Source organism: Prionailurus bengalensis, chromosome A3 (genome assembly GCF_016509475.1).
Source record: "Prionailurus bengalensis isolate Pbe53 chromosome A3, Fcat_Pben_1.1_paternal_pri, whole genome shotgun sequence".
Taxonomy (NCBI): Eukaryota; Metazoa; Chordata; class Mammalia; order Carnivora; family Felidae; genus Prionailurus; species Prionailurus bengalensis.
This window is the reverse complement of record NC_057354.1, coordinates 61,068,831-61,088,394: the sequence shown is the minus strand read 5'-3', so window position 1 is coordinate 61,088,394 and position 19,564 is coordinate 61,068,831. Positions and strand designations below refer to the sequence as shown.

General features: G+C 38.2%; 1 protein-coding gene across 3 annotated transcripts in view; it reads right to left on the bottom strand.

Moving 5' to 3' along the window:
- CRACDL (CRACD like) overlaps nucleotides 1-19,564 on the bottom strand; it is a 139,573-nt gene that overhangs the window by 46,793 nt on the left and 73,216 nt on the right. For all 3 annotated transcript variants that reach the window (XM_043603193.1, XM_043603192.1, XM_043603194.1), the window contains exon 2: nucleotides 12,414-12,493. In XM_043603193.1, coding sequence (XP_043459128.1) covers nucleotides 12,414-12,483 — 70 coding nt within the window. In that variant the 5' untranslated portion in view covers nucleotides 12,484-12,493. The remainder of the gene's footprint in view (nucleotides 1-12,413; nucleotides 12,494-19,564) is intronic.

Below are 19,564 nucleotides of genomic sequence, written 5' to 3'. Positions count from 1 at the left end.
CCAAGAAAGCTCTGGAGCATGATCACAGAATCAAACCACAAGCAATCATTCTCTCATTTGAAACCAGGTTTCTTTCTTTCTTTCTTTTTAAACAGATCTTTCACCTTCTTGGTTAAATTTATTCCTAAAGAGTATTGTTTTTTTAATGCTTTTTATTGTAGAGAGAGAGAGCAAGAGTACAAGGGAGGAAGAGGAGCTGAGGAAGGAAGAGAATCTTAAGCAAGCTCCATGCTCAAGCATGGAGCCTGACGTGAGGCTCAATCCCACAACCCTGGGATTATGACCTGAGCTGAAATCAAGAGCTGGACATTCAACCAACTAAGCCCAAGTGCCCCTAGTTTATTGTTTTTGATGCAACCACTCATTTCTTATCACCACACAGTTGTTTTGCCCATTCTTGAATTCATATAACACATACTGTATTGCATGAGTGGAATCATACATACAGTAGAATCATCTTGAATTCATATAACACATACTGTATTGCATGCATGGAATATACTCTTTGGTCTGGCTTCTTTCATTCCATGAACTGCTTCTGAATTTTGCATTGATGATACATGTGTTAGTATGCATTCTTACTTTAATTGTTGAATAATATTCCACTGTACAAACAAAAGTAAGTTTTAATATCTAAATATACATAGCCAAAAGCAAAAAGTCCTGGTGAGGTAAAGGCCATGTGATAACTCACATTATTGTTTTCCAAATAGTCTTCAACTGCTTCATTTAGCATGAACATGCACACCAGGGACAGAGGAGGGCCAGCCTCCTGGTGCTCACTGGAGTGCCCGATGCCAGGAGGAGCTAACAACTCTGGGTGAAAAAAACATGTCAAACTGTGGTGGAAACACTGAGTCCCACTCTGCCACGTTTCCTGGATTGTTAGAATTTACAACACTTTGAAACATTTCGTTATCTCTTCTCTGATACCTCCTTTAGTCTCAACCACAAACTCTATCATCTCCAGGATCCTGTGACATCACATTAGCAGCTCAGGGATCTTCATTCCTCTCCTTCTGAATATTTATGAGAACTAACAGCAGAAGGATGCAACATCAGAGATCACCAGGGTACTGTCTAACATATTCTGAACATTTGCTGAAACAATTTATTAGTTTTATAAGTAAATAATTTTGTGAGCTGAACTCCTTTTTAACTGCCCCCCACCCCAGGATCTTTACATTTATATGAATGTCCCCTTAGGAAGTTTACATGATCTTGCCTTAATGTGCAGAATGACTTAGGATTACTCTAGCTGGGGTCCCTATATTACCTTAGGGGGAGCAGATCCCTGCCCAAAGGGAAATCAATCCTACATGTAGCCAAACTTTCTTTTTTTTTTTTTTTTTTCAACGTTTTTATTTATTTTTGGGACAGAGAGAGACAGAGCATGAATGGGGGAGGGGCAGAGAGAGAGGGAGACACAGAATCAGAAACAGGCTCCAGGCTCCGAGCCATCAGCCCAGAGCCCGACGCGGGGCTCGAACTCACGGAGTGCGAGATCGTGACCTGGCTGAAGTCGGACGCTTAACCGACTGCGCCACCCAGGCGCCCCAAACTTTCTTAACTTCTAGTGGAAGTTTCCTTACCTTAATAATCACATAATGCTTATGTTGTTAACTGATGGTTCTCAATGACAGTTTATGATTTGGAAAGACTCTTAAGAGTTTTCTGCATTTGCTAGGATACCATCTGACCTTTGCCTAGCTGATAAATAGGTTTGCATCCATGAAGGTCTGAATACACAGTGCAGCTTTATTACCCTATGCAGTCAAACATGGTATTTCCGGGTTAAAAATGAGTGGCTACAAAGATCCAGAAGGTAACACTCTTGTCTGAATTGCAGTGGTTGGTTAGTCAGCCATCCAACTGGGGCCTGTTCGTGTTAGGTTTGTTCACTGCTAGGCTGTTAAATTCAGTTTCTCTAGTGGGTTATAGGAACTATTTGGATTTTCTACTTCTTGAATCTGTTTTATGAGGCTATGTTTTTCTAGGAATTTGCCTATTTTTTCTAAATTTTCAGCTTCACTATATTGGCATATAGTTATTAATAATATCCTTATATTGTTTTAGCATCCACACCACCTGATATAAAACCCCCTTCCTCAGCTCTGGTATTAATTGTTTGTGCCTCATTTTTCCTTGATGAGTTCACCAGAGGTCAACTTTATTTGCCTTTAAAAAAAAGTTGGCTTTGTTAATTCTCTCTACTTCATGTTTATTTTTTGTTGTGTCAATTTCTGTTCTTACTCTTGCCTTCCTCCTACTGTCTTCAGGTACTGTGTTTTCTTTTTAACTTCTTGAGATGAATACTTAGCTAATTAATTTTTAGGCTTTTTTGTTTTTATATTTAAGGCATGTATTTATTTTATTAAGGCATTTTATATTTAAGGCACATTTAAGGCAATATATCTCCCCCTAAACCTCGTTTAGCTGCATCCACATGTTTTGATAGATTTTCATTGTTGTTTGGTTGAAGTATTTTCTAATTTCCATTATAATACCTTCTTAGACCTAGAGGTTATTTAGGAAAGTAGATCTTAATTTCCAAACCCTTGGAGATTTTCTTACTATCTTTCTGTTATTGACTTCCAGCTTAAGTGCACTGTGGTCAGAGAATTGCTCTATATTATTTGAAACCATTCAAATTTGTTGAGATTTGCTTCATGGCCTTTACCATAAATTGGTAAATGTTCCCAGTGTGCTTGAAAATCATGTATTTCTGCCAATGTTCTATACATGTCAATTAGGACAAGCCCTTTACTTTTTGTGTTGTCTAAATATGTTTCATCTTTATTAATTTTTTAAAATACATTTGTTCTATCAATTACTGATGGAAATGTATTAAAAATAATCCTCTCTTGGGGGTGCCTAGGTGGCTCAGTTGGTTAGGCATCTGACCCTTGATTTCGGCTCATGTCACAATTTCATAGTTGTGAGACTGAGCCCCACATCAGGCTCCACTCTGGGCTTGGAGCTTGCTTAAGATTCTCTCTCAACCTCTTCCCTCTGCCCCTCCTCCACTCATACTCTCTTTCAAAAAAAAAAAACAAAACCCACTCTGATTGCAGATTTTATTTTTATTTAACTGTCAATTTCTTCTCCATAACTTTTAACATTACAATGAGTAGAGAAAGTTGCAATTATTATCTCGCTGGGAAACTGAACCTTTTGTGAAATGGCCCTCTTTATCTTTAGTGATGCTTTTTGCCTTAAATTTTGTTTTGACTGCTATTAACGCATCTATCCAGCTTCCTTTTTCCCAGTGTTTACAAGATACATGTTTTTCTATCCTTTTACTCTCAACTCTTCTGAATCTTTATATATAGGACTTAGAGTTGTAGAAATCCAATCTGATGATCTTTAAGTCTAACTGGAACAATTAATATAATTAGCCTACTTATACTTACTGTAATTACTGATACGTTAATAAAAACAAGACTACATCTTATGTGTTTTTTTCTTACTCTCCTTTATTGCCATCCTTTGGATTAGCTGACTTTTAAAAGTTATTCTGTTCTTCCCACTATGAGTTTGTAAGCTGTCTTTAATCTCTGTTTTTTTCAGTAATTGCCCTAGAAATCATACTATGTATTCTATTATGGGACAAAAGAAGGAACTTAGAATACTTTAATCCTATTTATATGTCCTATTTTGTTTTCACTTTTTAAAAAACTCTTCCATGTTCATTCAGATATATCTGTTTGTTTCTCAGTTTCCTTGCTCATCATTCCTTCTTGTATTCCAGACTTTCCATCTAGGACAATTTTCCTTTACAATCTGATTTGGAGAGGGTCTACTGATAACAAATTCAGTTTTGGTTTGTTTGAAAACGCCTTATATTTCTTTCATTCCTAAAATATATTTTCCTGGGTATAATTTTCTAGGTTGGCAGTTAGTTTTTCAAACTTATTCTTTCAATAATATTGAAAATATTATTTCACTGTTTTGTGGCTTCTGTTGTGTGGTTGAGAAGTCAGTCATCAGCTTTTTGCTTCTTTGAAGGTAATCTTTTTTTCTCACACTGATTTTTCATTTTGTCTTTGATTTTCTATAATTTCACTCTGCACGGATTTTCCTTTTACGTATCCTTCTTGGGGTTTATTCAGTTTCTTGAATCTGTGGATTGGGTCATCTTTTTCTAAATCAATTCTAGAATATTCTCTGCTACTCTCTCCTCTCTTGAGACTGCTCAGATGTACATTACATCCTTTCACTTATCTCTATGCCTCTTCTCTTCTGTACCTCCCATCATTTTACCATTCTATTCTATATTCTGTATGCTTTTTAAAAATTTTTTAAGTAATCTCTACACCCTACAGGGGCTCAAATTCATAACCCTGAGATCAAGAGTTCCACATTCCACCCCCTGAGCCATCCAGGCACCCCTTTTTTGTCTACTTTCTTATGATTAATCTATCCTGAGCTGATATAATCTGCTGTTAAACTCATCCAATAAATTTCTAATTGTAACAGTTATTCTTATTTCTCTTTTTAAATAGTTTTTTAAGTTTTATTTATTTTGAGAGACAGAGAGAGCAGAGGAGGGGCAGAGAGAGAGGGAGAGAGAGACTCTCAAGCAGGCTCCATGCTGTCAGCATAGAGCCCAATGCAGTGCTCAAACTCACGAACTATGAGATCATGACCTGAGTTGAAACCAAGAGTTAGATGCTTAACTGACTAAGCCACCCAGGCGCCCCTAGTTTTTCTTATTTCTAAAAAAATCCATTTGATGGTTTTCAAATCTGGCATATAATTTTTTAAGCTATTTTAAATATTACAAGTTAAATTTACTCTTTTTGGTACACACAGAGCTGCATAATGATCTCAAGATACAGAATTATACCATCACCCTTCAGGCTGCCCTTTTGTATCCAAACCCTTCCCCGGTCTTTAACCCCTGGAAACCACTGATATCTTCTCTGTTCCTATAGTTTTGCCTTTTCCAGAATGTCATATAGATTGATTCATACAGTATCTGTCCTTTTGATTCTGGCTTCTTTCACTCAGCACAACAATCCATGTAGTTACGTCAAGCAGTAATTTGTTCCTTATTACTACCGAGCCCTATTCCATTGTAGGGATGTACCACTTTATTTAAACATTGAGCAGTTGAAGGACATTTGGATTCATTGCAGTTTTTGGCAATTATGAATAAAGTTGGTACAGGTTTCTGTGTAAATGTAAGTTTTCATTTCTCTTAGGCAAATACCTAAGAGCAGGATCGCTGGGTCACAGACTAAGTGTATGTTTAATTTGATAAGAAACTGTTGAAATATTTTCAAAAGTGGCTGTACCATTTTGCATTCCCAACAGCAGTATGAGAGTTCCAGCTGCCCTGCATCCTCCAGCACTTGCTACTGTTGGATGTGTTGTTGTTTTGCTTTGCCATTCTAATAGATGTACAACAGTATCTCATTGTAGTTTTAATTTGCATTACCTAATGGCTACAGATGTTGAGCACTTTTTCATGAGCTTATTTGGCATCTGTGTATCTTCTGGTAAAGCATCCTTTAAAACCTTTGCCTATTTTTTATTTGGGTTGTTTGTTTTCCTAGTGTTCAATTTTGAGAGTTCTAAATACAAGTCACTTGTCAAGGGTGATTTATAAATATTTCCTCCCAGCCTTGGACTTGTCTTTTCATTTTCTTTTTTCTTTCTTTCTTTTTTTAATTTGAGAGAGAGTGTGTATATGAGCAGGGGAGAAGGGCAGAGGCAGAGGGAGATAGAGAATCTTAAGCAGGCTCCACGCTCAACATGGAGCCCAATGCAGGGCTCAATCCCACAACCCTGGGATCAGGACCTGAGTTGAAACCAAAAGTCAGACACTCAACAGAATGAGCCACTCAGGTGCCTCTGTCTTTTCGTTTTCTTTTTTTCTTCCTTCCTTCTTTCCTTCCTTCCTTCCTTCCTTCCTTCCTTCCTTCCTTCCTCCCTTCCTTCCCTCCTTGCTTCCTTCCTTTCTTTTTTTGTCATTTTTAAAAATGTTTATTGATTTTTGAGAGAGAGAGAGAGAGGCAGAGCACAAGTGGGGAAGGGGCAGAGAGAGAGGGAGACACAGGATCCAAAGCAAGTCTTTTCATTTTCTTAACAGGGTCTTTCATAGATAAAAAGTTTTAAATTGTACTGAAGTCCAATTTAGGCATTGAAGTGTCCTAAGAACTCTTATATAATTCCAGGTCACAAATATTTTCTGTTTTCTTTGAAAGGTTTAATAGTGCTGCATTTATGCCCTTGATATATTTTAAATTAATTTTTGTATCATCTGTGAAGTAGAGGTCAAAGTTCTTTTTTTTTTTATATATTGGATGTTTAATTTGCTCTAGCACCATGTTGAAAAGATAATCATGCTGAAAAAATGTTCAACCATGTTGAAAAGATAATCCTCTTTCCCTTGAATCACTTTTGCATTTTTGTCAAAGATCAACTTACCACATTTGTATGGGTTGATTTTTGGACACTATTGTAGCTCTACACATCCACCCTTTTCATCAATATTACCACGCTTGGCTTCATTATTGTAGCTTATGAGTAAGTCTTGAAATCAGGTAATGTGAGTCCTCCAATTGTGTTCTTTTCCAAAACTGTTTTTACTATTCTGGTTATTTTGCATTTTCATGTAAATTTTGAAATCAGTTTGTCAATGTTGGAAAAATATCCTGCTGGGACTATGACTGTTTCATCTTTACTCTTTCTTCTCCTCCTCATCCCTGCCAGGTTATTTCAAAGCAAATCCTCCCAGATACTATTATCACTTCATCTATACGGATTTGGCTTTGTCCTAAATAAAAAAATCTCTGACTTTTCATGGAAATTAAATAAATGATCACTGGTCAATATTCTTGCTGTAGATCACTGATCTGGGTCCAGCCTTCCACAGCAGACGTAGCAACAGTATATTCTACCCCACATGTACTAACACACCATTCTGCAGCTCAGTGGGGGGAGAACTGACATTTTAGCAACACAACTGTCCAATCTGTAAATGTAGTTTTAGTCCGTTCAGGCTGCTATAATAAAGTGCCATAGACTGGGTGGCTTATGAGTAACAGAAATTCATTGCTCACTGTTCTGGAAGCTAGAAGTTTGAGATCAGGAAGGCACCACGGTGGGCTTCTTTTGGGGCTCTCTTATAGGTTGCTGATTGCAACTTCTCACTGTGTCTGTAAGTGGCAGAAAGAAAGCAAGTAGCTCTCTGGTCTCTTCTGATAAGGGTACCAATTCCATTCTTGAGGGTTCCACCCTCATGGCCTAATTACCTCCCAAAGGCCCCACCCTCCTAATATCATCACATGGTGGTATTCGGATTTTAACATGAATGTGGGGACACAAGTATTCAGTCCACAACACATAATATATCACTCCACGTATTTAGGTCTTTGTTGACCTAGGTCTTTCTTTAAACAACTTTTTTTTCAGTACACAGGTCCTGCATACATGTTGTTAGATATGTGCCTAAGTATTTTTTTTTATTTGTGCTATTGTAAATTGTACTTTTAAAAATTTCAGTTTTATAATTTTTCACTGCTAGTTATACAGAAATACAATTGATATTTGTATATTGACCTGTATCTTGCAATCTTGCTAACCTTGCTTAAGAGATCTAAGTACTTTTTTGATATTTTGTATAATCATGTCATCTGCAAATAAAGATAATTTCACTTCTTCCTTCTATCTGTATCCCATTTACTTATCTCCCTTAGAGCACTGGCTGAGTGTTATGACACTTTTCATAGTTGTCTGTTCCTTCCAAATATTTTCAAACTTTTTAAAATTATCTTTAAACATAGTTACTATGCACAATTGCTTTATAGCATATATTTGATCATTCTGGTATTTGATTCTTTTGTGTATCTTTTATGTTTCTCTTGTTTCTGCTGTGTCTTTTTTTATTAAAAATTTTATCCATTTATTTTGAGACAGAGACAGCGTGAGTGGGGAAGGGGAAGAGAGAGAGGGAGAGAAAGAATCCCAAGCAGACTCCATACCGCCAGCGCAGAGCCTGATGTGGGGCCGGAACTCACAAACCACAAGATCATGACCTGGGCTGAAACCAAAAGTTGGACACTTAACCAAGTGAGCCATCCAGGCACCCCGTTTCTCCTGTGTGCCAGTTTGTTAGGGCTGTTGTCACAAAATAGAACAAACTGAGCAGCTTAAACAACAGAGGTATATTGCCTCTCAGATCTGGAGGCTAGAAGTTTGAGATTAAGGTGTTATTGGCATGGTTGCTTCCTTGAAAGGGCCATGACATCTATTCCATCCTCTAACTTCTGGTGGTTTGCTGGCAATTTTTGACATTCCATGTCCTGTAGATGCCACCACCCTGATATGACTTCATCTTCATATGGTGTTCTCCTTGTGTACGTGTCTATGTCCATATTTCCCCTTTTCATAACGGTATCAGTCACAGTAGGTTAGGGGCCCACCATATTCCAGTATAACCTTTTCTTAACTAACTCCATCTGCAATGACCCAACTTCCAAATAAGGTCATATTCTGAGGTGCCAGGGGTCAGGACTTCAATATATGACTTTTGGGGAGACCTAATTAAACCTAGAACATGTTGCTTCTCATTCATGGTGCCCTATGGCTTTATATATGTGGTTATCACTGACTGTGTTTGTCATGGAACTTTTTGAAAATATTATTTTCTGTAATATTTTGAAGTCTAGGTAGAGGTACTGTTCTTCAAAAAAGATTGTCTGATTCGACAAGGCACCTATAGTCACATCCAGTCTAGGAATAATATTAGCCAAGTTCAAGGGTTGAGATTCTCTAAATTACCTAAGTGATACAAACTCAAGCTACAAATCCATAAAGAGGTGCTTTACCTCTTATTCACACTTACTCTGATTTTATTGCTCCTTGGGCTCCCACCTTCAAGTCAAGAGGGTCTTCTGTTAGACAGCCCACCTTGTACAGACATGTACTTTGATATCTGACCCTTTCTCTCATCTATCACTCCATGAAGACATGAAAATGAAATTCAAAATTTCCAAGATTGATCAATGATCTGAGGGCAAAAGTGGTTTCTATGACCACTTATCTCTGCAGATCACCATTTCTCTTTCAATTCTGGCTATCTTATTTGTTACTTTTAAAAAGATTTTTAAAAGGTAAATGGTCTTACCTAGAATTTTTTCTCATTTTTTTTCATCATGATAAGTGATAAATTTTTTCTCATTTTATTTTTTTTTCCATCATGATACTCTTTTATCCACCTCCCCTATTTCCCCCATCCCCTCTCCCACTTTCCCTCTGGTAACCATCAAATTGTTCTCTATAGTTAAGAGTCTGATTCTTGGTTTGTCGCTCTTTTTTCCCCCTTTGCTCATTTGTATTGTTAATTAAATTCCACAAATGAGTGAGATCACATGATTATTTGTCTTTCTCTGTCTTATTACACTTAGCATTATACTCTCTAGCTCTATCCATGTTGTTGCAAATGGCAAGATTCCATTCTTTTTTATGGCTGAAAAACAGTCCACTGTATGTATGTGTGTGTGTGTGTGTGTGTGTGTGTGTGCACATATGTGTGTATATGTGTGTGTGTATACCACTTTTTCTTCATCTACTCATCTATTGATGAACACTTCAGCTGCTTCCATAGTTTGTGTATTTCAAATAGTGCTACAATGAACATAGGGGTGCATGTATCCCTTTGAGTTAGTGTTTTTGTGTTTTGGAAGTAAATACCCAATAGTGTGATTTCTGGATTGTAGGATAGTTCTATTTTTAATTTTTTGAGGAAGCTCCATACTGCTTTCTGCAATGGCTCCACCACTTTGCATTCCCACAAACAATGCAAGAAGATTATTTTTTCTCTACATCTTCACCAACACCTGTTGTTTCTTGTGTTGTTGATTTTAACCATTCTGATAGGTGTGAAGTGATATCTCATTGTAGTTTTGGTGGGCATTTCCTTGATGATGAGTGATGCTGAGCATCTTTTCATGTGTCTGTTGGCCATCTGTATGTCTTCTTTAGAGAAATATCTATTCATGTCTTCTGTCCATTTTTTAACTGGATTATTTGTTTTGTGAATATTGAGTTGTATCAGTTCTTTACGTATTTTGGATACTAATATTTTATCAGATATGTCATTTGCAAATATCTTCTCCCATTCAGTAGGTTGCCTTTTAGTTTTGGACTAAAGGAAAGGACTATTTCCTTTGCTGTGCAGAAAATTTTTATTTTGATGTAGTATCAATAGTTCATTTTTGCCTTTATTTCCCTTGCCTCAGGAGACATTTCTAGAAAAATGTCAGAGAGATTACTGCCTATGCTCACTTCAAGAATTTTTGTGTTTTCAGGCCTCACATTTAGGTCCTTAATTCATTTGGAGTTTATTTTTTTAATTTTATGATTTTTTTAGTTTATTTTTGTATATGTGAAAGAAAGTGATCCAGTTTCATTCTTTTGCATGTGGCTATCCAGTTTTCCCAACCTCATTTGTTGAAGCTTATCTAGAATTTCAAATTTTAAATGGGAAGGAGTTGACCTGAATAACTTAACTTACTATTGTTCAGAAAAAAAGAATATTTAATTTCTCTCTTTCTTTTTAAAAATTGATTATAGGGTACCTGGGTGGCTCAGTAAGTTAAGAGTCTGACTTCAGTTCAGGTTATGATCTTGCAGTCCATGAGTTTGAGCCCCATGTTGGGCCCTGTGCTGACAGCTCAGAGCCTGAACCCTGCTTCGGATTCTGTGTCTCCCCCTCTCTCTGCCCCTCCCCCATTCATGCTCTGTCTCTGTCTCTGTCTCTGTCTCTCTCTCTCTCTCTCTCTCAAAAGTAAAATAAACATTTAAAAAAAATTTATCAAAGGGGCACCTCGGTGGCTCAGTTGGTTAAGTGTCTGACTTCAGCTCAAGTCATGATCTCAAGGTTTGTGGGTTCAAACCCCTATCAGGCTCTGTGCTGACAGCTCAGAGCCTGGAGCCTGCTTTGGATTCTGTGTCTCCCTCTCTCTCTGCCCCTCCCCTGCTCACACTCTGTCTCTCAAAAATGAATAAATGTTAAAAAAAATTGTTTTTAAAACTGATTCTTCATGGTAGCCTCCACAACCATCCCAAACTAGCATTTATGGAGGTTGTTTCAGACTAATGACTAATGAAATGCTTCTTCAAAGAGTATTTTTTGTTTAAAATCAGAAATAATTCAGTATCCTGTAATATGAGAAATTTTGAAATTCCATTTTCTCTCTCAGGATTTATTTTTATTTTTTTATTTTTATTTGAGAGAGAGAGACAGAGAGTGAGACAGAGGGGCAAAGGGACACAGAGAGAGAATCCTAAGCAGACTCCATGTTCAGCACAGAGCCTGATGTAGGGCTCTATCTCACAAACCTGGAATCAAGACCTACACATCCAAGCTCAGACCTAAGCCAAAATCAAGAGCCAGATGCTCAACTGACTGAACCACCCAGGTGCCTCCATCAGAGTTAATTTTTAAAACCTCACCTTATATTTAGGCTTATTTGTTGTCTACCAAAATGTGACAGAGGAAAAGTAGTTCTAATATGGAATAATAAGGAAAATCTACCTATAATATATGAAATAGACTCTTTAATGAAATTAGTATTTGAAGCTAAGGGTTAGCATCTAGGATTTAATATTATTGGAAGCTGTTCCCACTAAAGTACAGCAAAGAAAATCACTACTAGCATTTTAACTTTATTTTTACTTTTTAGCATTTTAACTTTAAACAAGAAAGTGATGGAGATCTTTGTTCTGAGATAAGGGGAGTATAAATGGTTAACCTAAGAAAAAGGTACATTGTGGGGAGATCAAAAATTTTAAGGTCAATTTTGCAACTCTGTCTAGACAAATAGCAATTTATGGAAAACAGTGAACCAATTACCTAATCAGGTAACACTGAGAACATGTAATGAGATGATGGAATTTGGCTTGGTAGGGAGCCTGGTATTTAGCTTGGTAGGGGGTATAATAATGTTCTCTGAAGGAGAATCAAAGCCATGAAAGAGAGACAGCAAAGGCTCTGTCTTGATAATATTATTTTTTCTGCATGATCAGGCCATATCGTGCTTTTCCCAACATCCTACTGATTCTTTGGATGTTCTTGGATGATAAGTGACTCCATTGAATTGTTCCTCCTTACTTTCAAGTCAGCCAAACATGGGGACGGATTTGCCTCCAGGAATGAGGAATATGACTTTAAAACCTCCCTGTGTGTGACAGAGAAGCAAAGGAGTACTGCCCTGAGTGGCCTTAAATAATCTGGATGTGCTCTCCAGTCACAGTGAAGGGTGTGGGGTGTTTGGACACATTGTGAACTGAACCCCTCCCCTCCACACACAGAACCCCAAAAGCTTGGTTCCATCAGCCCCTCTCCCTGCCCCACAACCAAACATGGGTTCTTCTCAGAACAGGGGAAGTGAGGGCCTTACCTGTGCTGTCCTCCCCAAGGCCTTCTGCAGCTTCTCGAAGCTTAATGTCCATCACCCTCGTGGAGATCATATCCAGTTCACTAAAATCAAATGGAAATTCATGTTAAAAGGGACATGCTTAACAGAAGTCAACAATGAGTAAAATGGTTTTGGTGATTGCTTTTTGCCCAGGACCTCACCTGCACACACCCCATCAAAGACAGATTCCAGGGCAGAGTACAGGACAGTATAGGCCAAAACCATGCCCACAACTCAAGATTAATAGCCACATAGATGTTTATCTAATCACTGATCAGAGTTCATGGAAAACATTTAACTGGAAAAAATGTTTGACCAAATTATACAATGCAGATTTGATTCCTTCCCTTCAAAAAAGCTTTTTTGGAAATTTTTTTTCATGGGTGAAACAGATAAAGGAGATTAACAGTACACTTATCATGATGAGCACTGAGCAATGTACAGAAACACTGAATCATTACATTGTACACCTGAAATTAATATAACTCTGTACGTCAGTTATACCTTGATGTTTTTGTCTTATTCACCTTAACCAAGGTTACTCCAATTAATGTCTGAATTTCCTTCCAATACTTTTGTCTACACAGATATGTGTGTGTACATGCACACATACACTTTGTTAGGAAGACTGACTTCCTGGTTTTCTTATATCATATCATTAAAATTCTTCATAAGTGTTAACTGTAATGGCTATGAAGTATTTCCATATAAAGCTGCAACATCATCATTAATTTACATTGAGTTTCTTTTCTGAACTTTTTATTATGAGAAATCTCAAACAGATACAAAAATACAGAGAATATATAATGAACTTAACATATTGTCACTCTTGTTTCATTTTTACACCTTCTCCCCCTCCCACTCCCACAAGGTTATTTCAAAACAAATCATCCCAGATATTATTATCATTTCATCCACATAGTTCTATGGTTTCTTCCTAAATTAAAAAGCCCTGACTCTTCATGGAAATAAAATTCAAGCTGTGTCCCTGCCTCTTTCATAGTTGACTTTAAAACAGTGTCCTTTACCCCACACATACTAACTCACCATTTATATAGAAAGCTATTTCTTATTGGCAGTTACTATGAATCTTCAGACTTTAAAAGGGGGCTCAAATATCTAACTAACCAATTAACATTTAGCACTTGTACACAGTGCATAATGGGAAATAATAGGAGAAATACAAAGAAAATATTTAACAGAGCAAAGGACTCGTTGGTTTTTGCCAGAGTTGGGTCTAACATTTAGGTCTTTAATAATAATGCCAAAATGTCCATCTTCTGACCAGCCAATTCCTGAAAAGGTGAACAAAGCTCCACTGGCTTTGTTTCTTAGTTTGCATATAATTTAGCTCCCTAAAAATATCTGGTCAACAGAATCAAGGGAAAAAACCCCACATGATCACCTCAATTGATCCAGAAAAAATATCTGACAAAATTCAACACCCTTTCATGATAAAAATACTAAAAACAAAATAAAACAAACAAACAAAAAACAAACCCAGGAATAGAAGGAAACTCAACATAATAAAGGCCACATGTGACAAACCCACAATGAACATTATCCTCACCAGCGAAAAACTGAAAGCTTTTCCTCTAAGATCAGGAACAAGACAAGAGTACCTCTCACGACTTCTATTCAACACAGTACTAGAAGTTCTAGCCAGGGAGATTAGGCTAGAAAAAGAACCAGAAAGCATCCAAATTGAAAAGGAAGAAATAAAGTTAAGTAAGTCTATTCACAGATGACATGACCTTATATGTAGAAAACCCTGAAGACTGCCCCTTCCCCATACAAAAAACTGTGAGAACAAACTGAGGGTTGATGGGGGGTTGTGGGGGGAGGGTGGGTGATGGGTATTGAGGAGGGCACCTTTTGGGATGAGCACTGGGTGTTGTATGGAAACCAATTTGATAATAAATTTCATATTAAAAAAACTGTTGGAACAAATAAATGAATTCAGCAAAGTTGCAGGACACAAAATGAACACATAAAAATCAGTTGTTTCTGTACGCGGACAATGAACAATCTGAAAAGGAAATTAAGAAAACAATTCTATTTACAATAGCATCAAAAAGAATAAAATACTCAGGAATAAACTTAACCAAGGAGACAAAAGACTTGTACACTAAAAACTATACACAGTTGTTGAAAGAAATTAAAGAAGATACAAAAAAAAATGGAAAGATATCTCATGTTCATGAATCGAAAGACTTAATTGTTATGATGTCCCCAAAGCAGTCTACAGATGCAATGCAACTCCTAGCAAACTTCCTGATCCCATAATGTCCTGCTGTTCTCTGATACTATGATGGGAGCAGGGGGAAGAAGCTACCACGGCATTTGAAAGAAGAGGCAGCAGAGAAGGAAAAGCAGGAAAATGTCAGAAGTAGTAAGGAGAGTGAAAATGGTAAGAGTTGCTTAAAAGTAGCCAATGATTACCCTCGGTGCCATTGTTAAGGCTGCCACTGAACTGGAAAATACAAGAGCAAGAGCTTTCTACTGCTTGAATTTGGAGTTAACCACAACAATTGTAATTAATTATCAAGCATGTAGTGTATCATTTGAGTTACTTCATTTAATCCCCAGGAATCTTTAGTATTCACATTTTGGGATTGAGAACATATATCAAATAAGCATATTAACTGGTTTAAAGTAGCAAAGCAGTATACACCAACCTGTATACTCGTGTGACTGTTCATCCACCAGGGGCAGACACTTTTGAGGCCTGGGGACACAGTGACAGGTGAGATCGATGTGCTCCCTGCCTGTTGCAGGTGCTGACCCACTGAAGGGGAGAGTCCTGAGCTGTCCTCTGAGGGGCTTACAGGAAGCTAGGAAATCCAAAGGACACGAGTAACCACCTGAAATGGCTCTGTCTGTCAAGCAGCTCCTGTGCAGGAACATGCCAGGGCCCAGAAGCTAAGGGGCCTCAAGGAGACCATCCACTGGGTCTTAATTTGGGGGGAAGGGGTTTGAGGCTGTCATTATATGTCTACTGTCACTCTTGAGAAGTCATGATGTGCAGGTTTCTGTGAGAGTGCGTGCACATGCCCCACGGGTTGGGGTACACAGAAGGGCGCCACATCCCACTGAGTGTGGAGCAGAATGGCTTGAATGATGTGGCTGTGATGAAGTGACACAGGGCAGAGGTTCAGGAGTAGGTGGGAGGGGAGAGGCCCAAGAGAATGACCCAGTCCTCACCCTGCTGTAAGGCACATCCTGGTGGGGCCCAGATGCAGACAGCACTACCAGATGTCAAGGCTGCTAATGGACTGATGGAAGCAAAAGTCACTCCACAGATGAAGGGACCACATGGGAATCAGGCTCACCCCACATGAGAAGTTTTAAAACCTGCTCATATTTTCTGTTCCAAACATCTTCAAACCAATAAGAATACAATATAGTACAGGGGAAAAGGGCAAGGCCTGGGACATTAGGCAGTCCTGGGGTTGAAGCCTCACTCTACCACATACCAGTGCTGAGCCTCAGTTTTCTTAATACAAAATGGGGATATTAATACTTTAATTAAATGGACTGAGAACACAGCACACACAAGCCCTTGCTGAGAACAGCTGTCAGTTTCTGAAGCTTGTTCCTCACTGCATGCTTATGTAAGTCTTTGCATAAATGTAGATAAGAGCACACACAACCAGCACATCTGGTAGCAGGTGAGTTCGATTCTGTCTCACGAAGATAGTCTCCTTATGCAAGTAGCTCATTTTAGAGCCAACTTTATCAGCCAAAGATCCTGGATTCCCAGATGACACCTGTGCTTCCCAAAGTCCTGTAGCCTGAAGGACCGTGTACAGCAAGGTGAATCAAACCACTGCCAGGTAACTGGTAAGAACACACTCCAGGCCACAGAGGAATGTCTGCCCTCTGAGACTGTGGAGTGTGCAGACCTAGGACATCCTCTTCATTGACACTCCAGGGGGAAACATTCCACAACCGTCACCATGGAATGTCTTCTCTACTGGGCCCAAGGACTTGCCCTTCTAAACACACAACCTCCCCCACCCTCCCTGTAAAATTCGATGACAAGCCAGAAAAAGGAAAACCATAATGAGAAAGGCAATGTGGCAAACACCCCATAACTCCCAGCACCCCTTCTGCTTGAACTCAAAGTTCAAGTCAGGTTACCCCAACACCCTCACTAGCTTTCTTTTTTTTCCCTTAAAAAAATGTTAATTTTAGTTAGTTAACATACAGTGCCATATTGGTTTCAAGAGCAGAATTCAGTGATTCATCACTTACAACACCCAGTGCTCTTCACAAGTGCCCTCCTTAGTACCCATCACCCATCTAAGGGTACCCATAGTACCCTCCGTTTGTTCTCAATCATTAAGAGTCTACTGTGTTTTGTTTCTCTCTCTCTCTCTCCTCTCCTTTTGCCTCTTCCAATATACTCATCTATTTTGTTTCTTAAATTCCACATATGATGAAATCATACGGTATTTGTCTTTCTCTGATTGACTTATTTCACTTTCACTTAGCATAGTACATTCTAGCTTCATCCATGTTGTTGCATTAGGCAAGATTTCCTTCTTGGTGGCTGATTAATATTCCATTATATATATTTAAATTTATTTATTGAAATTCAAGATAGTTAGCATTGTGTAGTATTGGTTTCAGGAGTAGAACCCAGTGATTTATCACTTACATACAACACCCAGTGCTCATCCCAACAAGTGCCCCCCTTAATGCCCATCACCATCTGGCCAACCCCCCAACCCACCTCCCCTCCAGCAACTCTCAGTTTGTTCTCTGTATTTAAAAGTCTCTTATGCCTTGCCCCCTCTCTGTTATTATCTTATTTTTCTTTCCCTTCCCTTACGTTCATCTGTTTTGTTTCTCAAATTCCACATATGAATGAAATCATATATTTGTCTTTCTCTGACTTATTTCACTTAGCATAATATAATCTCTAGTTCCATCTACATTGCTGCAAATGGCAAGATTTCATTCTTTTTCATTGCTGAGTAGTATTCCATTGCGTGTGTATCCATACAGGTGTGTGTGTGTCTATACACACACACACACACACACACACATCTTCTTTATCCATTCATCAGTCAATGGACATTTGGGCTCTTTCCATAATTTATCTATTGTTAGTAATGCTGCTATAAACATTGGGGTGCATGTGCCCCTTTGAATCAGCATTTTTGTATCCTTTGGATAAATACCTAGTAGGGCAATTGCTGGGTCATAGGGTAGTTCTAATTTTAACTTTTTAAGAAACCTCCATACTGTTTTCCAGAGTGGCTGCACCAGTTTGCATTCTTATCAACAGTGCAAAAGGGTCCCCCTTTGTCCACATCCTCACTAGCATATGTTGTTTCCTGAGTTGTTAATTTCAGCCTTTCTGACAGCCAGAAAGGAGTGGCAGGAAATATTCAATGTGTTGAATAGGAAAAATATGCAGCCAAGAATCCTTTACCCAGCAGGGCTGTCATTCAGAATAGAAGGAGAGATAAAGAGTTTCTTGGACAAACAAAAACCAATAAGGAGTGCCTTACCACTAAACCAGCTCTGCAAGAAATTTTAAGGAGGGGGGCACTCTTAGTGGAGGAAAAAATAAAAAAGAAGACCAAAGCAACAAAGACTACAAAGGACCAGAGAACATCACCAGAAACGCCAACTCTATAGGTAACATAATGACACTAAATTCCTATCTTTTAATAATCACTCTGAATGTAAGTAGACTAAATGCTCCAATCAAAAGACATAGGGTATCAGAATGGGGGGGAAAAATGAAGATCCATCTATATGCAGCTTACAAGAGATTCATTTTAGACTTAAAGACACCTGCAGATTGAAAGTGAGGGGATGGAGAGCCACCTATAATGCTAATGGAGTCAAAAGAAAGCCAGAGTAGCCATACTTATATCAGACCATCTAGATTTTAAAACAAAGACTGTACCAAGAGATGAAGAAGGGCATTATATCACAATTAAGGGGTCTATCCATCAAGAAAAGTTAACAATTATAAATATTTATGCCCCCAACTTGAAAGAACCCAAATAAATATATTAATCACAAACATAAAGAAACTCTTTGATAATAGTAGGACTTTACTATCCCACGTACAATAATGAACAGATCAACTAAGCAGAAAATCAATAAGGTAACAATGGCTTTGAATGACACCCTAGACCAGATGGACTTAACAGATATATTCAGAACATCTCATCTTCAAGCACCAGCATACACTTTCTTCTCGAGGGCACATGGAGCATTCTTCAGAATAGATCACATACTGGGTCACAAATTAGCCCTCAACAAGTACAAAAAGATCAAGATCGTACCATGCATATTTTCAGATCACAATGCTATGAAACTTGAAATCAACCACAAGAAAAAATTTGGAAAGCCCTCAAATACATGGAGGTTAAAGAACATCCTACTGAAGAATGAATGGATTAATCAGGAAATTAAAGAAGAAATTAAAAAATACATGGAAGTAAAAGAAAATGAAAACACGACAGTCAAAACCCTTTGGGACGCAGCAAAGGCAATCCTAAGAGTAAAGTAGATTGCAATTCAGGCCTATCTCCAGCTTTCTGCCTTCTTGCACCAACCCCAAACCTGTTGTTCTGACAGCTCAAGTCCAAATAAAGGAAAACTTACTCTTTAAATCTGGACCTGAGGGGGTCTCTTCAGGGGTTTTCATTGACTCAAAAGGGGGCTGAGCCTCCAGGTCCCTCTGTAGTTCACAGCATTCATCAGTGTGATCTGGGCACCTACAGAATCTAGGGGAGTTCTACATCCAGTGAAGGCTCCCTGTGGGGGTTGCCCCACTCCCTCTCTATGAGACCTAATTGTAACCACAGGCTTCTTTCTAGCTTATAGAAGAATTTCATCATTAGCTGCAGCTTATATTGAAAAATTCTACAAAGGTTTATTCACATGAAGAATGAGAATAGATTTTAATATGGTATCTTAAAGGTTCCAATCAATTATATTTACCTATACAAGGCAAAGAAAAATATCTATAAACTGATTGCATACCCTGATCACATAATCATGCACATCCCTACAGACCTATTAATCCCACAATATCTTTCAGGCCATATTCATATCCCAGTGGTATTTTTTCTCAGCACTTGTACCTTTCTCCATAATGCCCA